The 21,988-nt window shown below is 38.8% G+C and overlaps 1 protein-coding gene across 1 annotated transcript in view; it reads right to left on the reverse strand.

The window, feature by feature from the left end:
* Window positions 1-11,910, reverse strand: part of RAB21 (RAB21, member RAS oncogene family) — a 34,957-nt gene extending 23,047 nt beyond the window's left edge. The window contains exon 1 of the mRNA XM_080811701.1: window positions 11,461-11,910. Within this exon, the coding sequence (XP_080667827.1) occupies window positions 11,461-11,613 (153 nt within the window). The 5' untranslated portion in view covers window positions 11,614-11,910. The remainder of the gene's footprint in view (window positions 1-11,460) is intronic.
* Window positions 11,911-21,988: the final 10,078 nt, after the last annotated feature.

A 21,988-nucleotide genomic window follows, 5' to 3' on the forward strand; every position in this document is an offset into this window, starting at 1 on the left:
GATGTATGGACTTTACTTTGAGGGTTTTAATAAAACCTGTTCCAAGACATATGTATTTTTTTAAATGTATAAACGTATACTACAGTCAGATTTGGGAAATGCAGCATATTCCTCTGTATTCCCTTTGTACATTCATAATACACAACACAGTAAGATTCTGCCAAAAGAAAATCTAACTGCATCTATACAACCATTTCCTAAACTTATTTGACCTCTTTTTTACTAGAGAAATGCCTAATTCATCCTAAGGAATAAGTGTTAAGAAGAATAATACTGTTGGGGCGCCTGGGTGGCTCAGTTGTTAAGCGTCTGCTTCGGCTCAGGTTATGATCCCAGGTTTCTGGGATAGAGCTTGCATAGGGCTCCCTGCTCAATGGGAAGCCTGCTTCTCTCTCTCCCCCTCCCTAGGCTTGTGTTCCCTCTCTCGCTGTGTCTCTGTCAAATAAACAAATAAAATCTTTAAAAAAGAAGAAGAAGAAGAAGAATACTGTTGATGATGGAGAATCCCTGAAGGATTTTAAAGCAGTGGGGAAGTATAAGATCTATATTTTAAGAGAATGACTCTGGGATAGGAAGGGAAGTTAGACAGGAAAGGACAGGACTAGACCTGGAGACAGAAGGCTATTACAAAGTTGGAGAAAGAACAAAAAGGACCTGAACCAAGGCCACAAACATAGAAAAAAGAGAATCCAGAGTAACTGAAAATGAAATACAATCAGAATCCAGAGTCAGCTGACATAGTTAAAAAAAGGAATTAAGAGCCAAGTCCAAAGCTATGCAGAGACAGTCACAGTTAGGTGTATCTATTTAAAAGAAAATACAGAGAAGTACACTAAAACAGATAAAAAGCTAGAATGGTGAATTATTACTGAAGGAGAAGGAGTCTAGATCTCAGGAAAGACCTTCTGCTGTATGCACACGAGGAAATTTAGAATTAAGAAAAAGACAATGAATTTAGTACTTAACTAAGTGGCAGAGCTGAGATCAAATCCAGGAATGCTTTCCTTCAAAACCCAAACTACACTAAAAATATTTTATTAAATGAAACAGATTACATAGAAAAGGGTATAAAATAAATAACAAAATAAAAATAAAATAAATAACAACAACAACAAAAAAAGCAAAATAACAAAAGAAAACTTGGAAAATGAGAAGACCAAATACATGTTTTGACAATAAATATGAACAAAGGACTTCTCCCACTCATTACAGCACAGGAGCTAAGAACAGGAACTTTGAGGGGTGCCTGGGTGGCTCACTCTGTTGGGTATCCGACTCCTGATTTCAGCTCAGGTCATGATCTCAGGGTTGTAAAGAGGCTTTGAACTCCACACTAGGCGTGGAGACTGCTTAAGACTCTTTCTCTCTTGGGGCGCCTGGGTGGATCAGTTGTTAAGCCTCTGCCTTCGGCTCAGGTCATGATCCCAGGGTCTCGGGCTCAAGCCTCGCATTGGGCTCCCAGTTCGGTGGGAAAGCTGCTTCTCCCTCTCCCACTCTCCCTGCTTGTGTTCCCTCTGTCACTGTGTCTCTATCAAATAAATAAATAAACTTGAAAAAAAAAAAAAAGAATAGGAACTCGGAACCAGAACTTTGGATTTGAATCTCAGCTTTGCTACTTATTAGTTGTATCATCTACTTGAACTCAACAATTTTCATGGTTTCAATATCAATGCTATATAAAGAAACTCAAAATCTGAGTCCTATCCAAATATTTAATAGGTAGGTCAACTTAGATGTCTCTTTTCTCTCAAATATATTTAAAATTAAACTGATCTTCCTTCCAAAATTGGCCTTCCATTCCAACTTTGGTATTTTGATAACATTCTCCAAGTCACTGAGGTTTAGAATCTTATAAAATCATCATTGAATATTCTTCCTCCCCTGACATTCCACATTCCAAAAAAACCCTACCAAGGCTTGTCTTCACACTTCCTCTGGAGTTCTCGGATGATCAATCTCGTATTATTATACCACCTTTGGTCTCACCTCACACTCTACTCAACATGCCAAATTATCTTTCTAAAGCCTCCATGATTAAGGAAAAAAAAAAAAACCTTACCATAACTCATTGAAAGATTCCAATAACGTATCATTTTTAACAAGAGTGCTTGAACTGTATCTCTGCTGGTAGCTAATATCTTTTTGTCATGAGATTTGTGGGGAGTTCTCAGTAGAGAGGAATGAACTAGAGCTGATAAAGCTCCATCATTTCCTTTTTTACCATCACTTTGGAAACTTCCCACCACCTCCCTGTGGTGAGTTTAAGAAACAGTATTAAGAAAAAAAAAAAAAAAAAAGAAACAGTATTAAGTCTCCCCTATGGAACCACAGATACACAATCTTATGGAAAGATGCTCATCACTGTTGATTATAAAGAAAAAAGAAATAACCTAAGTGTCCCTCAACAGGCAGTTTTGAAAAGGTACACAAATATAGCCCATCCATATAATGAAACTCTCTACTTTGATTTCAACTACTGTTACTATACTAGCTAACAGTTACTGAATGCTTACCTTACATCAAGTACCACGCTGAGCACTTTTTATAATATCATTCACAAGCTTCTCCTTTATATAAGTTAGGAAACCCTCATCTACGAGCAAAAATCTCTAAATGCTATCTTTGTATGCAAGGACCTAAACAATTGTCCACAACTATCTTCCTATGACAGCTTCCAGAATCTCTCCACTTATTCTCCAACTTATGCTATCTTTGTATTCAAGGACCTAAACAATTGTCCACAACTATCTTCCTATGACAGCTTCCAGAATCTCTCCACTTATTCTCCAACTTATATGGTTTATACACATACCTCCAATTCTGCTTGTTCATAAAATTTCCCTCTAATTTGGATGTATTCTCTTTTCTCTATTTGAATCCCACCTATCCAAGTTCAGTTCATGACCCATACTCTTCCTCCTTGAATTTTTAAAGCTTTCTTGTACCACCCATACAACCCACACTGACTTGCTCTATCCTGAAGAATTACAGGGAACCTAATCTTTAACAAACAGCATATACTGCCTTGCTTATATCCTAAGTTTTCTTTTCATGAATATAAGTCTTATGTCAAGTAGATTACATATTTTTTTTTAAGATTTTATTTATTTATTTGTCAGAGAAAGAGAGAGAGAGTGAGCACAGGCAGACAGAGTGGCAGAGGGAGAAGCAGGCTCCCTGCGGAGCAAGGAGCCCGATGTGGGACTCGATCCCAGGACGCTGGGATCATGACCTGAGCCGAAGGCAGCTGCTTAACCAACTGAGCCACCCAGGCGTCCCAGATTACATATTTTTATATAACATGTTCACCATGCTTACAATGAAATGGGCAGTATTCTAAAAGCTTTCCAATATTAACTAATTTAATTGTCATAGTACACTAAGGATCAACTGTCCAAATATTAAAGATATGCAAACCTAGACACAGGAAGGGTATCTTGCCTATGGTCACATAGTAAGTGACATAGTGGGATCTGAAATCCAAGCAGTCTGGCTCCAGACACGACTCATAACTACCATGCTATGATATCTTCCACACTGAGATCTGAAATAATACTTTTCTCATGGAAAAAGCAGGAGGAGCCAGTGCTGAGACATAAATAATGTTACTGTAGATATAGGTATCTACAATGTGCCTGGGTTAATCCATGCAGGTAAAACTCAATTTATGTAAGGGATGTACTAGAAGTTTCCTTATAAATCAAATTATTTTAATTCAAATATTTGATATATTATCCAAGGATCCCTGCTAAATCTTTTTTTTCTCCTTCATAATGAAATACTTAAGTCCCGTGATATGGAAAGATTCCTAGTATAATATAAACTGTCCCATTTTATATATATTCTATGTCTTTAATATGTTACAGGTACTTTCTTAAAGAACAAATATGTTTTGGGGCACCTGGGTGGCTCAATGGGTTAAGCCTTTGCCTTCGGCTCAGGTCATGATCTCAGAGTCCTGGGATCAAGCCCCACATTGGGCTCTCTGCTCAGCAGGGAGCCTGCTTCCCCCTGCCCCCTCACCTGCTTGTGATCTCTCTCTCTCAAATAAATAAATAAAATCTTAAAAAAAAAAGAACAAATATGTCTTAAAAACAAATACAATTATATGTAAGAATAAAGCTGAACGATTTTATGTAAAATCAAGATAGTAGTAAACGACCAAAAGGCTGGCATTCATCTTATCTTTTTTAACCACCTCTATGAGGCGTACTTAATTTGGATAGACTACCAAGATACCACTTGTAGTTACACTTAACCTGGGACAGGGGCTCTTAATTGTTACGTGAGAGTGAGAAGGAGGACACTGACTTCTTTTGAGAATCTAATGAGAGCGATGAACTGATTTACTCCCAAGAAAACTGCTCATATGCACATACCAAAAACAATTTCACACACTTACCCAAGGGATTTATAAATCCCTGACAACTCTCAGTAAAGAATTCCCAGTCTAGAAAGGGGAGGGGAAAGCAGCATTACAGTATCAATTTAAAAGGTTCTAGAAATATAGGAAGAAAAAAAATAGTACATCCTGTGTGCCAAACACTATGCTGGACTTTCTCATTTAATCTTTTTAACAACCCTGTGAGGTAGCTAACTAGCCCTGTTTTACAATTGTGAACCTGAGATTTAAAGATATACAGAGACTCACTCAAGGTCAGACAACTCAGGTGTTGCAGGGGGTAGAAGACTGTCTGACTCCACAGTGCTTTTTCCACTGCACAAAGCTGTTTGTTCTAGAACACATTCTTAACATGGCATTCGTCCACATGGACACTAGGTGTTCCTGGAAACCAACTCAACTCCCAAAAATATATTCTCAGGGTAGGCACAAAGTAATGAAGATCAGAGCAATGGCAGATCTCCCACCTTATTCCCCTAAACCCTGAGTTACAGCCCAGTACTTATAATTCCAATGACTTCATCTTCCAAACTTTAGAAGTATTAACAAATCAATAATCTCATTAGCTGAGGCCAATATCTGTTATCTGCAGGTGATGCTTAGTTACCCAACATCTTACCTAAAAGCATAGTGGATACTATTTAAAAAGCTCTATTAAAAAAAAGAATATAGGAAATAATAAGAAAAAATATATCTGCCAAATGAAAGTCTTTTCATAACCTGCTTAATCAATTTTGTTGTATTTGTTGTTGCTATTAGCCAGATCCACTTGCTGTGCTTGCTAACCACTGGCAAAGCAATATACCTAAAGCAGCAAAGTAAATGAGTTGTAGACAAAGATTTTTCTGTTTTTATCTAGTATCTTTTAAATTCAACAGACTTCCATTAATAAGTGTCTGGGTGTATACATAAAAACTGAACACTGACATTATTTTTGCTATAATCACTAACATTGTTTCAGACTTAAGTATTTAAAGTATCTATTACTACTTTATTACGACATAAAAGGAATTAGGTGATTTATAAATTAGTCTAAACTAAACTGGATTGCTATAGTGGCAATCATGTCATAATATATAAATAACAAATTTACATATTATATACCTTAAATTTACACAATGTTGTATGTCAAATATATTTCAATTAAAAAAGGTAAGAAAACTGAGTGCCTGAATACTTCAACATTTCTTGTCCTTAGTTTCCATAAAGTACAAGAATTATAGGGGGCACCTGGGTGGCTCAGTGGGTTAGGCCGCTGCCTTCGGCTCAGGTCATGGTCTCGGGGTCCTGGGATCGAGCCCCACATTGGGCTCTCTGCTCAGCAGGGAGCCTGCTTCCCCCTCTCTCTCTGTCTGCCTTTCTGCCTACTTGTGATCTCTGTCTGTCAAATAAATAAAATCTTTAAAAAAAAAATACAAGAATTACAACCTGTTTAGAGTTCAATACTTTGAAAATAAGAGCCAAAAAGTCATTTCTGAGGAGTAGCTCAAAACCCAAAGAAGACAATGGCAATCAGACATGGAATACTTATATATTAGAAATTTAAACAATTCAGAAAACCTCTTTTCTTAAAAAAAAAAAAAAATTACCCACCCTTCCATAGCATACATGTATCTAGAAACATACCAAGAGGGGGGGGGGTGTGGAGATTTCAACTACTGTATTTTATAAAGATGATGTGAATGGATTAACTGTTCAACACTGATATGACTTCCAGAACTATTTGGAAGATATTCCAGACATTCAAAACACTAATCTTACAAATAAGGAAACCAAGATTTCTAGACCAGAGACTAAGATGACAAGTATAAAAAAGCAACTGCTAGACCCCGAATGCCAAGTGTTGCTCAGGAGGTTAAGGTGCATTGGGGTGGGGGTGGGGGGCAGTAGACTTAGCTTAAGAAAAAATGGTAAACCATTACTATTTGTGGGACCTTGGAAATTTAATACAAATCTTAATTTCCTCATTTGCCAAACTATCAGGATACTATCTGTCCAGCCAATCTTAAAACACTGCTTTGCTAATCAAATGACAGCTACCTACCACAGACTACAGAAGGCCGATAGGTGGAATTCCAGCCAGAATTCTAAAAGGGAAAATGACTGAGGTTCTAATTATAAACAATGTTACTTTTTATATAAGAGACTAGTAGAAAGTGATAGAAAGCACTTAAATTAGAGTGCATGATCTTAGAACACTTTCATGTAAGGGGGGAAAATGGCATACAACTAAAGAAAATGAAATGATCACTCAAGAGCACAGACATAAAGAGACATGCCACAGATAAAAAGTGGTTACGATCAAAATGGCAAAAACATTTCAACTGATGGTTAAGGTACCTTACTCATCTTTATATTCCCCAACTATCATAATGTTTGGTATTTAAGAGGTATGAAATAAACAATCATTGAATTTAATGGCTTAGGTAATCACGTAAGAAAGCATGGGGACTCTATAGAAGATCAAGTTCCCTGCGGAAGGTAAAACATCTTGAGTTCTTAGCTCACCTACAAGATAACTTCATAATTATTAGTAACCGAGGAGAAGCTCTGAGAAAAGGGAGCAGTACTAAAACACCAAAGCATGGCCAATGTCACATAATTTCCTGTAATGTCAATCCCAGTCAAAACCCAAAAATGGATAATAAACACATATATATGTATATGTTCAGTAGTAATACATTTATATGTACTTGTATACAAATAATACATTTACATATATATGAATATATAATTACATATAAAATTATAAGCAATTCTAAAATGTAGTGATCCTTTAGATACAGCATGGGTTCTCAAAATAATTCATGTGAAATTAATCCCATTACCTTTTTGACAGAGTTAACATGAAGGAAACCAATGCAGACTAAGCACCATCTATTCCTTCAACAACAATCATTTATTAAACAAACGTGCCAGGCACTGTGATAGGAGGTTTACTTATGCTGGTTCTCTATTTAACCAACATAAAAATCCAGTAAGTAAAGGGGTACCTCACTGGTTCATTCAATAAGCATGCAATTCTTGATCCCTGGGGTTTTAAGTTTGAGCCTCATGCCAGGTGTAGAGATTACTTAAAAATAAAATCTTAAAAAAAAAAAATCGTGGGGGCGCCTGGGTGGCTCAGTGGGTTAAAGCCTCTGCCTTCAGCTCAGGTCATGATCCCAGGGTCCTAGGATCGAGCCCCAAGTCAGGCTCTCTGCTTATCAGGAAGCCTGCTTCCTCCTCTCTCTCTTTCCGCCCGCCTCTCTGCCTACTTGTGATCTCTGTCTGTCAAATAAATAAAATCTTTAAAAAAAAAATCCTGTAAGTAAGATCCTCTCATTTTACAGATCAAGAGCCAACTTACTAACATTAGAATAGCCTGCCAAGATCATGATGGCTATGAAGTAGGAGCCAAAATGCAAAACCAAGTCTAACTTCAACGTCCTGTCTCTTTTTACCACATCATATGGCCTCCTAATGCAGAAACAGTTTATCTTGTCTTCTGCAAGCATTTGACAAAGCATCTCATGATATCCCCTGTGGGCAAGACTGATGTAGCTAGGGCAAAAAAGCTAGGTTTATATGGCTGGAATAACCATTTTCATTAAAGGCTTTGTGTCCACTAGTTAGTAACCCATAGCAGTCAATTTTAAGCTGTTTTCTGTTTTCATTATCATTAATATGTACAACACTCCATTGTTTCTCACTCAAGAAGACAGACTATGGCCCGTGCATAGTCTGAAAAAGCCCCACGCTAAGATTCTGCACATCTAAAGAAAAATACACCTCAGGTCATGCATCACTAGACAATGATGAGACCTGCTGCAGAGCTTTGTACTTGGCCCACTGTCTCCCTTTTTCGGTCTTTATTAATGCCTGATGAGAACAATGAAGACATTCTTAGCAAATTTTCAGGTGAAAAGTTAAAATGAGTAGCTCATCTGGACATTAAGGAACATACCTTCTTCTTTGCATGCCCAGAACCCAACCAAGGTCACATTTCTTGAATTACAAAATCAAACTTAAAAGTACATCAATGGGCTTTAACCACTGGAGTAAATCTATCAAAACCAATTTTAATGGGTCAAATATATTAGGGACAAAAAAACCTTAACCATAAAATCAAAGAAAAAAGAATTTGAGGGATGGAATGCCTTTCTTGGGGGGGAGGGGAAAGCAAGACTAAGACAGCAAGCCCAATATTAATCAATGTAACAGCTGTCCACAAGCCCATAGAAACTTTTCTATTTCAGTTATAAAAGGATTCTCAATAGGGAAGGTGATAGCCTGTCCTTTGCTCAGTTCAAACCACACTTGGAATCATTTCCACAGCTCAAAGAACCCCATTTTAAGGAAAGAGGACAATGATTAAATAATAAGTGTCTAGAAAAGATATCAAAATAGTGAAATGATTTAAAATGATGTCATAGGAGATTCCTTTAGGGGAAACAGAGCTGTTTCCCAATAGACAAAATCAAGGGGTGTGATAGGGATCTTCAACTATCAGAAGAGATGTCCTGTGTGACCAAGATTCAGAGGACAGAACTGGGACTGCAAACTACATGGGAACAAATTTTGGCTTTATACACAGAAAAACTTACTGGAAATTAAAACTGTCCAAAATGAAGTCGGCCATCTCAGGACACTGTGAGTTTTCTACATTCTAGACAGTTCATCTACCTCTAAGAGGAGATGAGACAAAAGTGGAAAATCATTTGACTGAATTAAACAAAAGACTGAAACAGTGAACCATAAACTACTTTAGGTTCCTCTCAGTATTATAAATCTTCGAAACAAGATTGCAAGAGAATATACTTTGCAAATCATAAAGTATGTTACAAAGATAGGTAATAGGTAATTTTTTTGACAAAAAAAGAGGGACTCTTCATGTCTTCTGATCTGATCCATCATCTCCTCTCCGTTTGGAAATTAAAAGCATACCAGGTTGTTTTATGGGTCACAGTTCTCTAAAAAAATTAAAATGAGATAAACTGATACATAAGAAAAAGTAAATACAATGCTTCCATACATAGGTATGCAACAAAAATCCTCAATTCTGTAATATAAACCAGATACTATTTGTGATGACAGTCACATGAATATTAAAATCAGGACTGCTATGTTTTTGATACTGAAAATCTACCATAACTTCATCCTCTCCAGTGCAGGCTGCAGTAGTTTCTCTCTAATATTTAAAAATCTTTAGCCTGCTTTTAGCTTCAATGATATCTTTGAAATGTATAATGAAGGTGTAATTTTCAGGTTGTAGGACTAAATTATCTTAAAGAAGGAGGCACAATTACAATGATTTTCTCTTTTATCTTAGATCTCTAGCACAAAAGTAACTACTAAAGGGGTGATTTACCAATATCCAGAGGCAGTGTGGTTTGCTTGCTCAAAATCTTAAGTCAGATCTGCATTCAAATTTCAGCTTGGGCACCATGCACGACTTGTGGCAATATGACTGCCAGCAAATTACTCAACTTAACCAAGCCTGTTTCCTTGCCTACAAAATGGGGCTAATGAAACTACTGACCCCATAGGCTATTAAAAAATTAAATGACAGAAAAAAAAATGTTCAGCACAGTAAGAACTTACTAAATATTAGCTATACTTTACCTAAATGAATTTCTAAGTTCCAAATAATCATAGGTATTTACCCTACAAATTTCCTTGATTTCACTAGCAACACTCAACAATAATAACAACTAAAATTGTGTAAGTGTTCTTGTTCAAGGATGTAAGAAAAAAAGGAGTTTCCTCATATTCACTTTTTCAGGTATTACGCTTTACATAAGAGAAGTAAAAACAGGAATAAAAATAGAACATGGAATCAGAGCATCTTTGAGAATTCTAGACTCAGTAGTTTAATAATAGCATCAAATATCAAGTGTCACAACAATTAAAGGAGATTATGCATTCTATTAAATAGTCACTAAGATCTATTGTGCAATTTGGGCCAGTAATAAAGATGGAGAGCTTCCAATAGACCAGGTCCTAAGTGATTTTATGTATACTTGTCCTGACAAACCTATGAACTAGAAACTATCATTAGGGCCATTTCAACAGATAAAGAAACCTAGGCACAGACAGGTTAATTAGCTTGCCCAAGATCACACAGCTAGTTAAAAAGATGGAGATGGATAGAAACCTCGACAATCAGGCTCAAAAGTCCACTCGACTTTACTACCTGTAACTAAATTAATCAAGTCAAATTAGCTGGATATTTTTCTTCTAACACGTGCAAACTGATTTCTTTGGGAGACGGAGGAGACTACACCTGCCGAAAAGGGCTGATTTCACTCCCAATCAATGACTACACTTTAACACTTTTCCAGCTAACCATAAGATAACTTCAGAAGAAAGCCGGCCCTACACTACAACCAAAGCAAGCAAGTAGCAGCAGCAACTAAACTGTTAGTTTGGGGACCAACTGTTGGCTAGTGGTCACATGACGTTTCCATGTGCATGTGGATCCACCGACTTCGCAGAATAACCGCCCCATAAGTCAGATCCACGCAGGCAGCAATGAAACCGTGTAACCCATAACCGGCAAGCGGTCATTTCAAAAATCCTCCACAAATGACTGCTTAGCCAGTCAGCATGTTACTCGAAGACAAGACAAAATGGAACTTGCGTAAACACTTAGTCATCAGTAAGCGCTGAAGTTACAAATCACCTAGTTCGCAAAATCAAATCCGCAGTTAAGTTCCTAATTCTGAAAGAAAGAAAAAGGGCTGACAGACGGTGACTGCAGGGTGAAGGCACCTAAGGCCCAAGCGGAAGTGAATCAAAAGCGAAAATTAGCCAAGCGATATGGGGGACTCCACGATATGCGCAGCCACACGGGGGACTTTTGAGGGGCCTTCCACTCCCTTCCCAAAAGCCTGTCCTAATGTCTGTCTACAGGATGCCCGACCCCGCGTTTCCCTAGGGCGAATTCAGAAAGGCAATTCGAAGACGGAGGTGACAGGCCTGAGATCTGTAAGCCGAGATCCAGAGGACCATGGTCCTCACAGCCCCGAAGGGGTAGGGGCCCCAAGGCTCCACCTTCCACTCCCTGGGGCCCGCACCTGCAGAGTGGTGATGTGCTTGTCGTTGAACTTGTTCTCGCAGTAGCGCAGCACCAGCGACGTCTTTCCCACGCAGCCTTCCCCCAGGAGTACCACCTTGAATGAGTAGGCTCTACCCGCCGCCGCCCCGCCGCCGCTGCCGGCCGCAGCCATCCCGTTTCCCGGCCGCCCGAGCCCTAGAGCTGCGCCGAGCACCCCACAGCCGCCGCAGCGCCTTCACAACCGCGGCCGGCGCAGGCCCCTCCGCACCGACCCGCCAACCCCAACCGCTGTCTCTACTCCCGCCTCGGGGCGAAGCCTGAGAGGGCAGAGGAAAGTACGAGAATGAAGGGCCCCCGCCACCACGTCAAACACCCGAGGAAAGGCGAAGAGCGCTCCCTCTCCGCCTCCCTCTAATGGCGTCTCCTTCCTCCTACGTCACACTTCGGGTCACGTGATCGCCGCGGTCGCGGGCGGCCCCTGGGACTCGGCCTAGGAGAACGTGCCTGGACGTGGGTGGGGCTTCTGGGGTTTCTGGGGCCTCTTCCCGGGGTGGAGTTGGCAGTGAGTGGAGTTCCTTCGCGCAGTCTCCGGCAGACCCTGGCTGTCTGCCGGTCACCGCCACTCTGCAGCTGGTGGAAACCTGCGCGATTAAGAAATGGATAATTTGAGGTAAACCCAGTACTGGTGGAATGTGGAAGGGCAGAACGTTACGTTCTTGCCCAGGGAGTGTTCACCAGGCTAATGACCTCTCACAGCGCGGGGTCGCTGTAAGGCAAATCTGCCAAGGTGCACTTCGGTCTCTTGACATTTTCTGTGAGATCCCAAATCATAACTATTGAACTTCCTTCACTTCCCCAGACCGTCAGGTTTCCTCCTCATCTTTCAGTTCTCAGCTTGAACCAGAAAGGCTTGCCTGACCACGCATCCATCTTCTCTTTGTCCCGCCCTCTCTTCCCCTACCCTCAAGTAAAGTATTTCATGACGCTGGCATACATACCTTCCTTAGCAGCACTTCACCGAAGTTACTAGACCGAATACAGTCTCTTAGTACGCTATAGGTTTAGGGACAAGAACTGTGTAAGACTTGCCCGCCTTTGAATTTCTAAGTCCCAAGTTCCAAGCATGTAATAGGCATTGAATGAATGAAAGAACAGTACATCTTAAGTCATTACGTCTTAGCTACTCTGTTTTTCTATCTTCCATGAAGCTTCTGATGTTCCTTGTTGATTCCACCTTGAGAGACCTGGTTTGTTTGATGATTGTTTATATTTATTGATCTGCCTCTCCTTCTTTTATGAAATACACTCTTCCCAAAAACCTAGTGGTGTTTCTGAAATTTTACAACTAGAAATCTGGTGTCAGTCAAGCAAACATATTATTTTTCATCAGACTCCCTTTCCACTTCAAACCTGGTAGTTCATTCATTCATTCAACTAATGTTTGAAAGTGCCCACCACGTGCCAGGCACTATACTGAACAACATAAAATGTCCCCATCATCAAGAGCTTACACTTCAGGAGCACCTGGCTGGCTCAGTTGGTAGAGAATCTAAGTCTTAATCTTGGGGTTGTGGGTTCAAGCCCCATGTTTGGTGTAAAGAGTGCTTAAAAATAAAATCTTTTTTTTTTTTAAGAGCTTACATTTTAGCAGGGGAAGACAAACAGTAATTTACACAATGAATGCTTTTATCTTGATAAAGCTGTTCAGAGTATTTTGCAAAGCTGTATTGGGACCCAACTGGTTTTGCATGCCAGAGAAGCTGTCCCAGAGATTTTTGCCTTTGGGTAGGAGTAACCTAGGCAGGAAGGGAGGAGAGGTTTGCAAGAAAAGAGAACAGTATGTCCAACAGCCTTGACATAGGAAGGAGCATTGAAGGTTGAGCAACCCAAAGTGTGATAAGAATGCAGAGAGGAAAAGAGCTTTAAATGAGACTGGCGAGGAAGCCAGGGACCAATACTGAAAGGGACTTTCAGCAAATGAAGAGTCTTAATTAAGGCGCGGGCATAATCAGATTTAACTTTTAAAGAAAATTACTCTGCCTATAATTTGAAAAACGGATTGGAGGAGGATAACACTGTAATCTGATATGCTCTCCTTTGGGGGCTAGAACTGTGTTTGTCACTTTTTTTTAATCTAGACCTTGGAATGTAAGGCCTAACTAACATTTATTAATTACAACAAGTAAACAAATAAAGCTAAACCTATAAAGTACTGAGGTTTGAGAAATCCTCTTGGACATGTGGGACTTTGTTAAATAGAATTATCAAAGCATTTCCCATCTAATAAGAGTAATTAACAATAGAAAATAGTTAGCATCTGTGAGCTTGCTACAAACTAAACCCATTTGTGGGTGCTTGGGCGACTCATTTGGTTAAGCGTGGAACTCTTGATTTGGGCTCAGATTATGATCTCAGGGTGGTAAGATTGAGCCCACTGTTGGGCTCCATGCTCAGCAGGGTATCTGCTTGAGATTCTCTCCCTCTCCCTCTGACCCTTCCCTCCCTTGCGCTCTCTCAAATAAATGAATCTTAAAACACACACACACGTACACACTCTCTAAACCCATTTGTTCCTTTATTTACTCACTTTGTGGAGTGCCAGGCAAAATGTCTCTGCTTCATGGGGCTTATATTTTAGTGTGAGAGGCAACACAGAAACAATTACAATAATGTGTAGTGGCCGTGTTTGATGCCAACCTGGCATCCACACATCCTTCTGCTTTCAACCAGAATCTGGTCCTTGCTAAGGTATCCACTACTCGCATGCAGTCCATGTGCCCCTAGTTTCTAAGGGCCTCTTTCTCTGTGGTTCTTTCCAGCTTTTACAGGCAACCACGCATCTGAAACTACAATTCAGATGCTTCTGGCTGGTGAACAGTCCTGAGCTGTAATTGTAAGCACCGGCCACAAAGGGGCACAAGCAGCTCAATGAAATTTACCAGGTTGGCCAGTGTACACTCAACACTAACTCATAAGTGCCTCCACATGAAAAAAAAAAAAAAAAAAAGGAAACCATTGGGAGATTTTCTTCCAAGTTATAGAAAACAAGAATATTCCGAAAGATGTGTGGTCCAACGGAAGGGAGAAAAGGATCATTTCCAAGCTATTTATCCCTCAGATGACAATATTAATTAAAAGTATCTCCAAAAATATAGTGTCTCAAGAAACTTCACATGTTTTTGTCAAAGAAGGAATTTAAGGGGGCGCCTGGATGGCTCAGTGGGTTAAGCCTCTGCCCTCGGCTCAGGTCATGATCTCAGGGTCCTGGGATCAAGCCCCACATTGGGCTCTCTGCTCAGGAAGGAGCCTGCTTCCCTCTCTCTCTGCCTGCCTCTCTGCCTACTTGTGATCTCTCTCTGTCAAATAAATAAATAAAATCTTAAAAAAAGAAGAAGAAGGAATTTAAGCCAAACTTTGAGATTCTCAGAACTTACCAATTTCTACTAAAAATATATGATCTCAACAGTTAAAAAGTGAGGACAGGAAGCCACTTTGTTTACTTGTAATGTGTATTTATATTTACACTTATAAATTGTATTTTTGAGATAACCAGAGAATGAGTCAGGCCAGTATGCTTGCTTCTTAAACTAGATGTCAGAAGTTATACGGAGCTGGAAATTCTAGAGACTTGTCCACTTAAACTCAGCCTGAATGGCTATACTTTTCCATTTTCTTGAGAAATAAATCAGTAGAGTGATGGAAAAGACTCTTAACAGATAAATCGTTTTGTTCTGGTGAAATAATTTGGTTGAGAACTCTTACGGGACATAAGATTTATGATTTTAGAGAGCTTTTTGATAGCTGTGGATGCTCCCCTGGGAAGTTTGTAAGAACATATATACTGAGGATTATAGCATTCAGTATCACTTGCTTAAGTGTTTTCTCCTATTGGTCACTCACTCCTGCTTGGTAAGGCATCATTTTAAATCTTACCATTCCTCTATACAACTTTCTAAGTACTTCCTACATGTATCATTAAATATTACAATGACATATTTATTTATCAGTATTAAAGCTGTCAGCTGTAGGGTAGTAAAGATCTGTTTGCCTTGCTTACCATTCATTATATCCTGTGTCCAGAATAATGCCTAGAATGTGATAGATATAAAATAAATGACCAACCCTCCAAATACCAGCTCTCTTATGCCTTCATTTTCAATAAATCTCTTTTTTTCTTTTGTACAAACATCTAATTCTTTGAACCTCCATCTGCGGCCAACTCCCCAACCCCATTTGCATAAGTGACCCTCCCTTAAATCATTTAGACTAAATTCCAATCTTGTGTATAAAGGGTGAAACTCCATGAGGCTGGTCAAAGAACAGCTGCTGAAAAAAGAATATTTACCCCCATCCTGAGTCCATCTATCAGCCCTCTCTTGGTCTCTCCATTCCCCCTACTTCTAGCTCCCTCATAACCCTACCTTCCAAAACCACCAGGTTTGGACTCCGTATTGAGGATCTAAACTCTTCTTTTACCACCAACCAGTATTGTCTTATATCCTTATATTTCCACAGCATCATCACACAACACCAACCTTCAAGTAAACTTCTGGAAAAATTCTCTGAGCCACCTATATTTTGTGCAAGCTCATAGTAATCAACTTCATTCTCAGGACTACCTATAGTTCCTTTTCTTTTCTGGTTTCAGCTTCCACCTATACCTTTTTATCACTATTAACAAACTTGCCTCAGTCTACTTCTGGTTCTAGTTTGAGTTGTTCATAGTATTTCCTTATTAGTCTTTAATGCATGTAGGTCTTTATTGATCTTCCTTTTATTCCTCATAATGGTTATTATGTATTCTTTTCTTCCCTTGGCCAGTATTCCTAGAGATTTATCAATTTTATTCATTTTTTTTCTAAGAATCAGCTTTGGTTGATTTTTCTCAATTATTTTTTCAGTTCTCAATTTCATTGATTTCTACTCTTTATTATTTCCTGCCTTGTACTTGTTTGGGTTTAATTTGTTCTTCAGTTTCTTAATGTAGAAGTTTAGATTACCGATTTGAGATCTTTATTCTTTGCTATTATAAGTATTTAAATAGCTAATAGCTGCATCAACAAAATTTTAACACAATGCATTTTCACTATCCAGTGAAAATACATTGAAAAAAGAAAACCACATATATCTATGGTTTTCTTTTTTTCCCCTTGAGACTTCCTCTTCTTTGACCCAGTGGTCATTGTGGAAGGCAGGATGATGTCCCTCTTCCTCTCCTCCTGGCCTTTCATTACTGGAAACTGTGAATGTGTTACATTATATGACAAAAGGGAATTAAGGTTGCTGGTGGCATTAAAATTGCTAATCTTCTGACCTTAGAATAGTGAGATTATGCTGGATTATGCAGGTAGGCCCAATGTAATCACAGTGATCCTTAAGTGGGAGCCAGAAGCAGAAAAGATATGATAACAAAAACAAGATGAGAGTGATGTGCTCCAGCATTGCCAGATTTAAAGATATAGGAAGGGAATCAGGAACTAAGGTATGCAGGTGACCCCTGGAAGCTGGAAAAGGCAAGTGGGGCCCCATGTTATTTGTCTTACCTATGGAACTGTAAGATAATAAATGTATTTTGTTTTAAGCCGTTAAAATTGTGACAACTTGTTATAGTAGCAATATAAAACTAATAGTTACTTGTAAATGTGTCATATAATTTCCAGATGTTTGAGGATTTGCCAGGTGTCTTTCTGGATTTTAATTTGTTATAGCTTATATGATGTTTATTTAAATTTGTTTTAAATTGTCTCCTGGTCAAGAATCTGGTCTTAGTGAACATTCTACGTGTATTTGAAAGGAATGTACATTCTGTTGTTGGGACAAGTTTTGTTTTGTTTTGTTTTTAAATTTTTCTTTTTTTATGTATTTTTTAACATCTTAATTTTATTTTATTTATTTCAGTGTTCCAAGATTCATTGGGTTATGCACCACACCCAGTGTTCCATGCAATACGGGCCCTCCTTAATACCCACCACAAGGCTCACCCATCCCCCCATTCTCCTTCCTTCCAAAACCCTCAGTTTGTTTCTCAGAGTCCACAGTCTCTCATGCTTTGTCTCCCCCTCTGATTTCCCCCAATTCACTTTTCCTTTCCTTCTCCTAATGTCCTCCAGGTTATTCCTTATGCTCCACAACTGAGTGAAACCATATGATAATTGACTTTCTCTGCTTGACTTACTTCACTCAGCATAATCTCCTCCAGTCCCGTCCATGTTGATACAAAAGTTGGGTATTCATCCTTTATGATGGCTAAGTACTATTCCACTGTATATATGGACCACATCTTCTTTGTCCATTCATCTGTTGAAGGGCATCTCAGCTCTTTCCATGGTTTGGCAACTGTGGACATTACTGCTATGAACATTGGGGTACAGATAGCCCTTATTTTCACTACATCTGTATCTTTGGGGTAAATATCCACTAGTGCAATTGCTGGGTCATAGGGTAGCTCTATTTTTAATTTTTGAGGAATCTCCACACTATTTTCCAAAGTGGCTGCACCAATTTGCATTCCCACCAGCAGTGTAAGAGGGTTCCCCTTTCTCCACATCCTCTCCAATACGTTGTTTCCTGTCCTGTTGATTTTGGCCATTCTAACTGGTGTAAGGTAGTATCTCAATGAGGATTTGATTTGAATTTCTCTTATGGTTAGTGATGATGAACACTTTTTCATGTGTCTGTTAGCCATTTGTAGGTCTTCTTTGGAGAAAGGTCTGTTCATGTCTTCTGCCCATTTTTTGACATGATTATCTGTTTTTGGGGGGTTGAGTTTGAGGAGTTCTTTGTAGATCTTGGATATCAGCCCTTTCTCTGTAGTGTTATTTGCAAATATCTTCTCCTATTCCATGGGCTGCCTCTTTATTTTGTTGACTGTTTCCTTTGCTGTGCAGAAGCTTTTTATCTTGATAAAGTCCCAAAAGTTCATTTTCACTTTTGTTTCCTTTGCCTTTGGAGATGTGTCTTGAAAGAAGTTGCTGTGGCTGATATCAAAGAGTTTACTGACAAGTTTTTTTTTTTTTTTAATAAATGCCGGTTAGGTCAAGTGAATTGATAGGGTCATTCAGATCTTCTCTATATTGATTTTCTATCTAACACTTCTGTGATGAAGTCTCCAACGCCAATTGTGGATTTATTTCTCTTTTCAAGTTTTTGTTTCATCTATTTTGAAACTCTGTTGTTAAGTGCATATACATTGACTACTGTTACATCTTCTTGGAGAATTGATCCCTCTATTATTATGTAATACTTGTCATTATTCCTGATATTCCTTGTTTTGAAGTTTACTGTGTCTGATATTAATATAGCTATTGTAGGGGTGCCTGGCTGCCTCAGTTGGTGGAATGTGCAACTCTTGATCAGGGGTTTTGAGTTCAAGCCCCACATTTGGTGTAGAGAATAATTAAAAATAAAATCTTAAATAAATAAATAAATATGTGTGTGTATACACACACACACACACACGTTTTAACACTTTTTAACACTTAATTATTGTTTGCATGGTTTATCTTTTTCTTTCTTCTTTTATTTTTTTTTTTTAAGATTTTATTTATATATTTGACAGAGAGAGAGAGAGAGAGAAAACACAAGCAGGGGAGTGGCAGGCAGAGGGAGAAGAAGCACGCTCCTCACTGAGCAGAGAGCTTGATCCCCGGATCCTGGATCATGACCTGAGCCAAAGGTAGATGCTTAACAGACTGAGCCACCCAGCGCCCTTATCTTTCTACTTTTAATCTGTGTTCATGAGTTTCTTATAAATGGCATAAAGTTAAATTTTGTTTTGTTTTAAATCTGGTCTGACAACCTCTGGCTTTTAATTGGTGTTCCTGGTCTTAATTAAACCCACAACAGATACTCTCGGTAAATGACTCTGCTGAGATCACTAAAAACTAGATCAGCAGGTATATTCTTGCTCAACTTCCAACTTTCTTACCTAATAATAAAAGGAATAGCTACAATTATTCAGTCTTTTTCATGTACCACAGTTCTATTTACATGTATTTAGTAATTTAATTCCAAAACAGTGCTATGTTGTGGGTACTATTAGTTTCATCCCCAGTTTACAGAGAAGGAAAACCACGGTACAGAGAGGTTAAGGTTAAGTAACTTGACTAAATCACATTAGGAAATATTAAAGGCAGCTTCCAAATGGAAACAGTTTGGCTCCAGATATTGATCTCACATTGTATGACCCATCTTCATTTTTTTTTTAAGGATTTTACTTATTTGACAGAGAGAGAGAGAAATCACGAGCAGTGGGAGGGGGAAAAGGAGAGGGAGAAGGAGAAGCAGACTCCTCACTGAGCAGGGAAAACTGGACAGCCCAACACAGAGCTCAATCCCAGGACCCTGAGATCATGAACTAAGCCGAAGGCAGACATTTAAATGACTGAGTCACCCAGGTGCCCCTTGATCTCTCTATCTTTAAAGGAGTCTTCCGGGGAACCTGGGTGGCTCAGTGGATTAAAACCTCTGCCTTCAGCTCGGGTCGTGATCCCAGGGTCCTGGGATCGAGTCCCGCATCGGGCTCTCTGCTCGGCGGGGAGCCTGCTTCCTCCTCTCTCTCTGCCTGCCTCTCTGCCTACTTCGGATCTCTGTCTGTCAAATAAATAAATAAAATCTTAAAAAAAATAAAATAAAAAAAAAATAAAGGAGTCTTCCATTTCAAATTCATGTTTTAAGTAAGATGTTATATTACATTATCTCTACTTTTTCAGTTAAAAAAACCCATTCCATCTGTTTCCATAGCACTCTTCAGGTATGATTAAAAATGATCTTTATCTTACAAAATCCAGTAGACATATCTTAATTATCTGTCTGGCTCCTTCTACTGCATTTGACTTTATTAACCACTCCTATCTAAACTGGATTAGGTATCTCTTTTTTGCGCTCCCATAATGTGCAATATATATTCTTTTTCTTTTTTTTTTTTAATTATTGAGGACTTTTTCTTGTTGTTATTGTTAACATGTAGTGTAATATTGGTTTCAGGAATAGAATTTAGTGATTCATCACTTACACATAACACCCAGTGCTCATCATAAGAATTGCTCTCCTTAATACCTACCCCCATTTAGTCCACCCCCTACCCACTTCCCTCCATCAACCCTCAGTTTCTTCTCTATCATTAAGAGTCTCTTATGGTTAAAAAGAGAGAGACAGAGAGAGTCTCTTATAGTTTGCCTCCCCCTCTTTCCTCTCTCTCCTCACTCTCTCTCTTTTTTTTTTTTTCCCTTTCCCACATGTACTTATGTTTTGTTTCCTGAATTCCAGATATGGGTGAAATCATACGGTATTTGTCCTTCTCTGGCTGACTTATTTTGCTTAGCGTATTACTCTCTAGATCCATCCACATCATTGCAAATGGCAAGATTTCATTCTTTTTTTTTACAGCTGAGTAATATTCTAGTGTGTATATATACACCACATCCTCCTTATCTATTCGTCAGTTGATGGACACTTGGGTTCTTTCCATAGCTTGGCTATTGTTGATAATTCACTATAAACATCAGGGGTACATGTACCCCTTCAAATTTGTATTTTTGTATCCTTTGGGTAAATGCCTCATAGTACAAATCTCTGGATCATAGGGTAGTTCTAGTTTTTTCTTTCTGAGGAACCTCCATACTGTTTTCCAGAGTAGCTGCACCAGTTTGCATTGCCACGAACAATGTAAGAGGGTTCCTCTTTCTCTGCATTCTCACCAAAATCTGTTGTTTCCTGTGTTGTTAATTTTATTCATTCTGACAGGTATAAGGTGGTATCTCATCATAGTTTGATTTGTATTTCCATGATGATGAGCGATGTTGAGCATCTTTCCATGTGTCTGTTAACCATCTGGATGTCTTCTTTGGAAAAATGTCTATCATGTTTTCTGCCCATTTCTTAATCAGATTATTTATTTTTTTTGGTGTTGAGTTACATACGTTCTTTATATATGTGGATACTAACCCTTACTGGATATGTCATTTTCGAATATCTTCTCCCATTCTGCAGGCTGCCTTTTAGTTTTATTGATTGTTCCCTAACTGTGCAGAAGCTTTTTACCTTGATGAAGTCCCAATAGTTCGTTTTTGCTTTCGTTTCCCTTGCCTCCAGTGATGTGTCTAGTAAGAAGTTGCTATAGCTAAGGTCAAAAAGGTTGCTGACTATGTTTTCTAGGATTTTTATGGTTTCCTGTCTCACATTTAGGTCTTTCATCCATTTTGAATTTATTTTTGTGTATGGTGTAGAAAAGTGGTCCAGTTTCATTCCTCTGCATATTGCTGTCCAGTTTTCCCAACACCATTTATTGAAGAGAATATCTTTTCTTCCAATTGGGTATTCTTTCTTGCTTTGTCAAAGATTAGTTAACCACATAGTTGAGGGTCTATTTCTGGGTTCCTGTTCTGTTCCATTGATCTATCTGTCTGTTTTTGTGCCAGTACCATACTGTCTTGATGATTACAGCTTGAAGTCTGGAATTGTGATGCCTCCTGCTTTGCATTTCTTTTTCAGGATTGCTTTGGCTATTCAGGGTCTTTTGTGGTTCCATACAAATTTTAGGATTGTTT

Source organism: Martes martes (genome assembly GCF_963455335.1).
Source record: "Martes martes genome assembly, chromosome: 8".
Lineage (NCBI taxonomy): Eukaryota > Metazoa > Chordata > Mammalia > Carnivora > Mustelidae > Martes > Martes martes.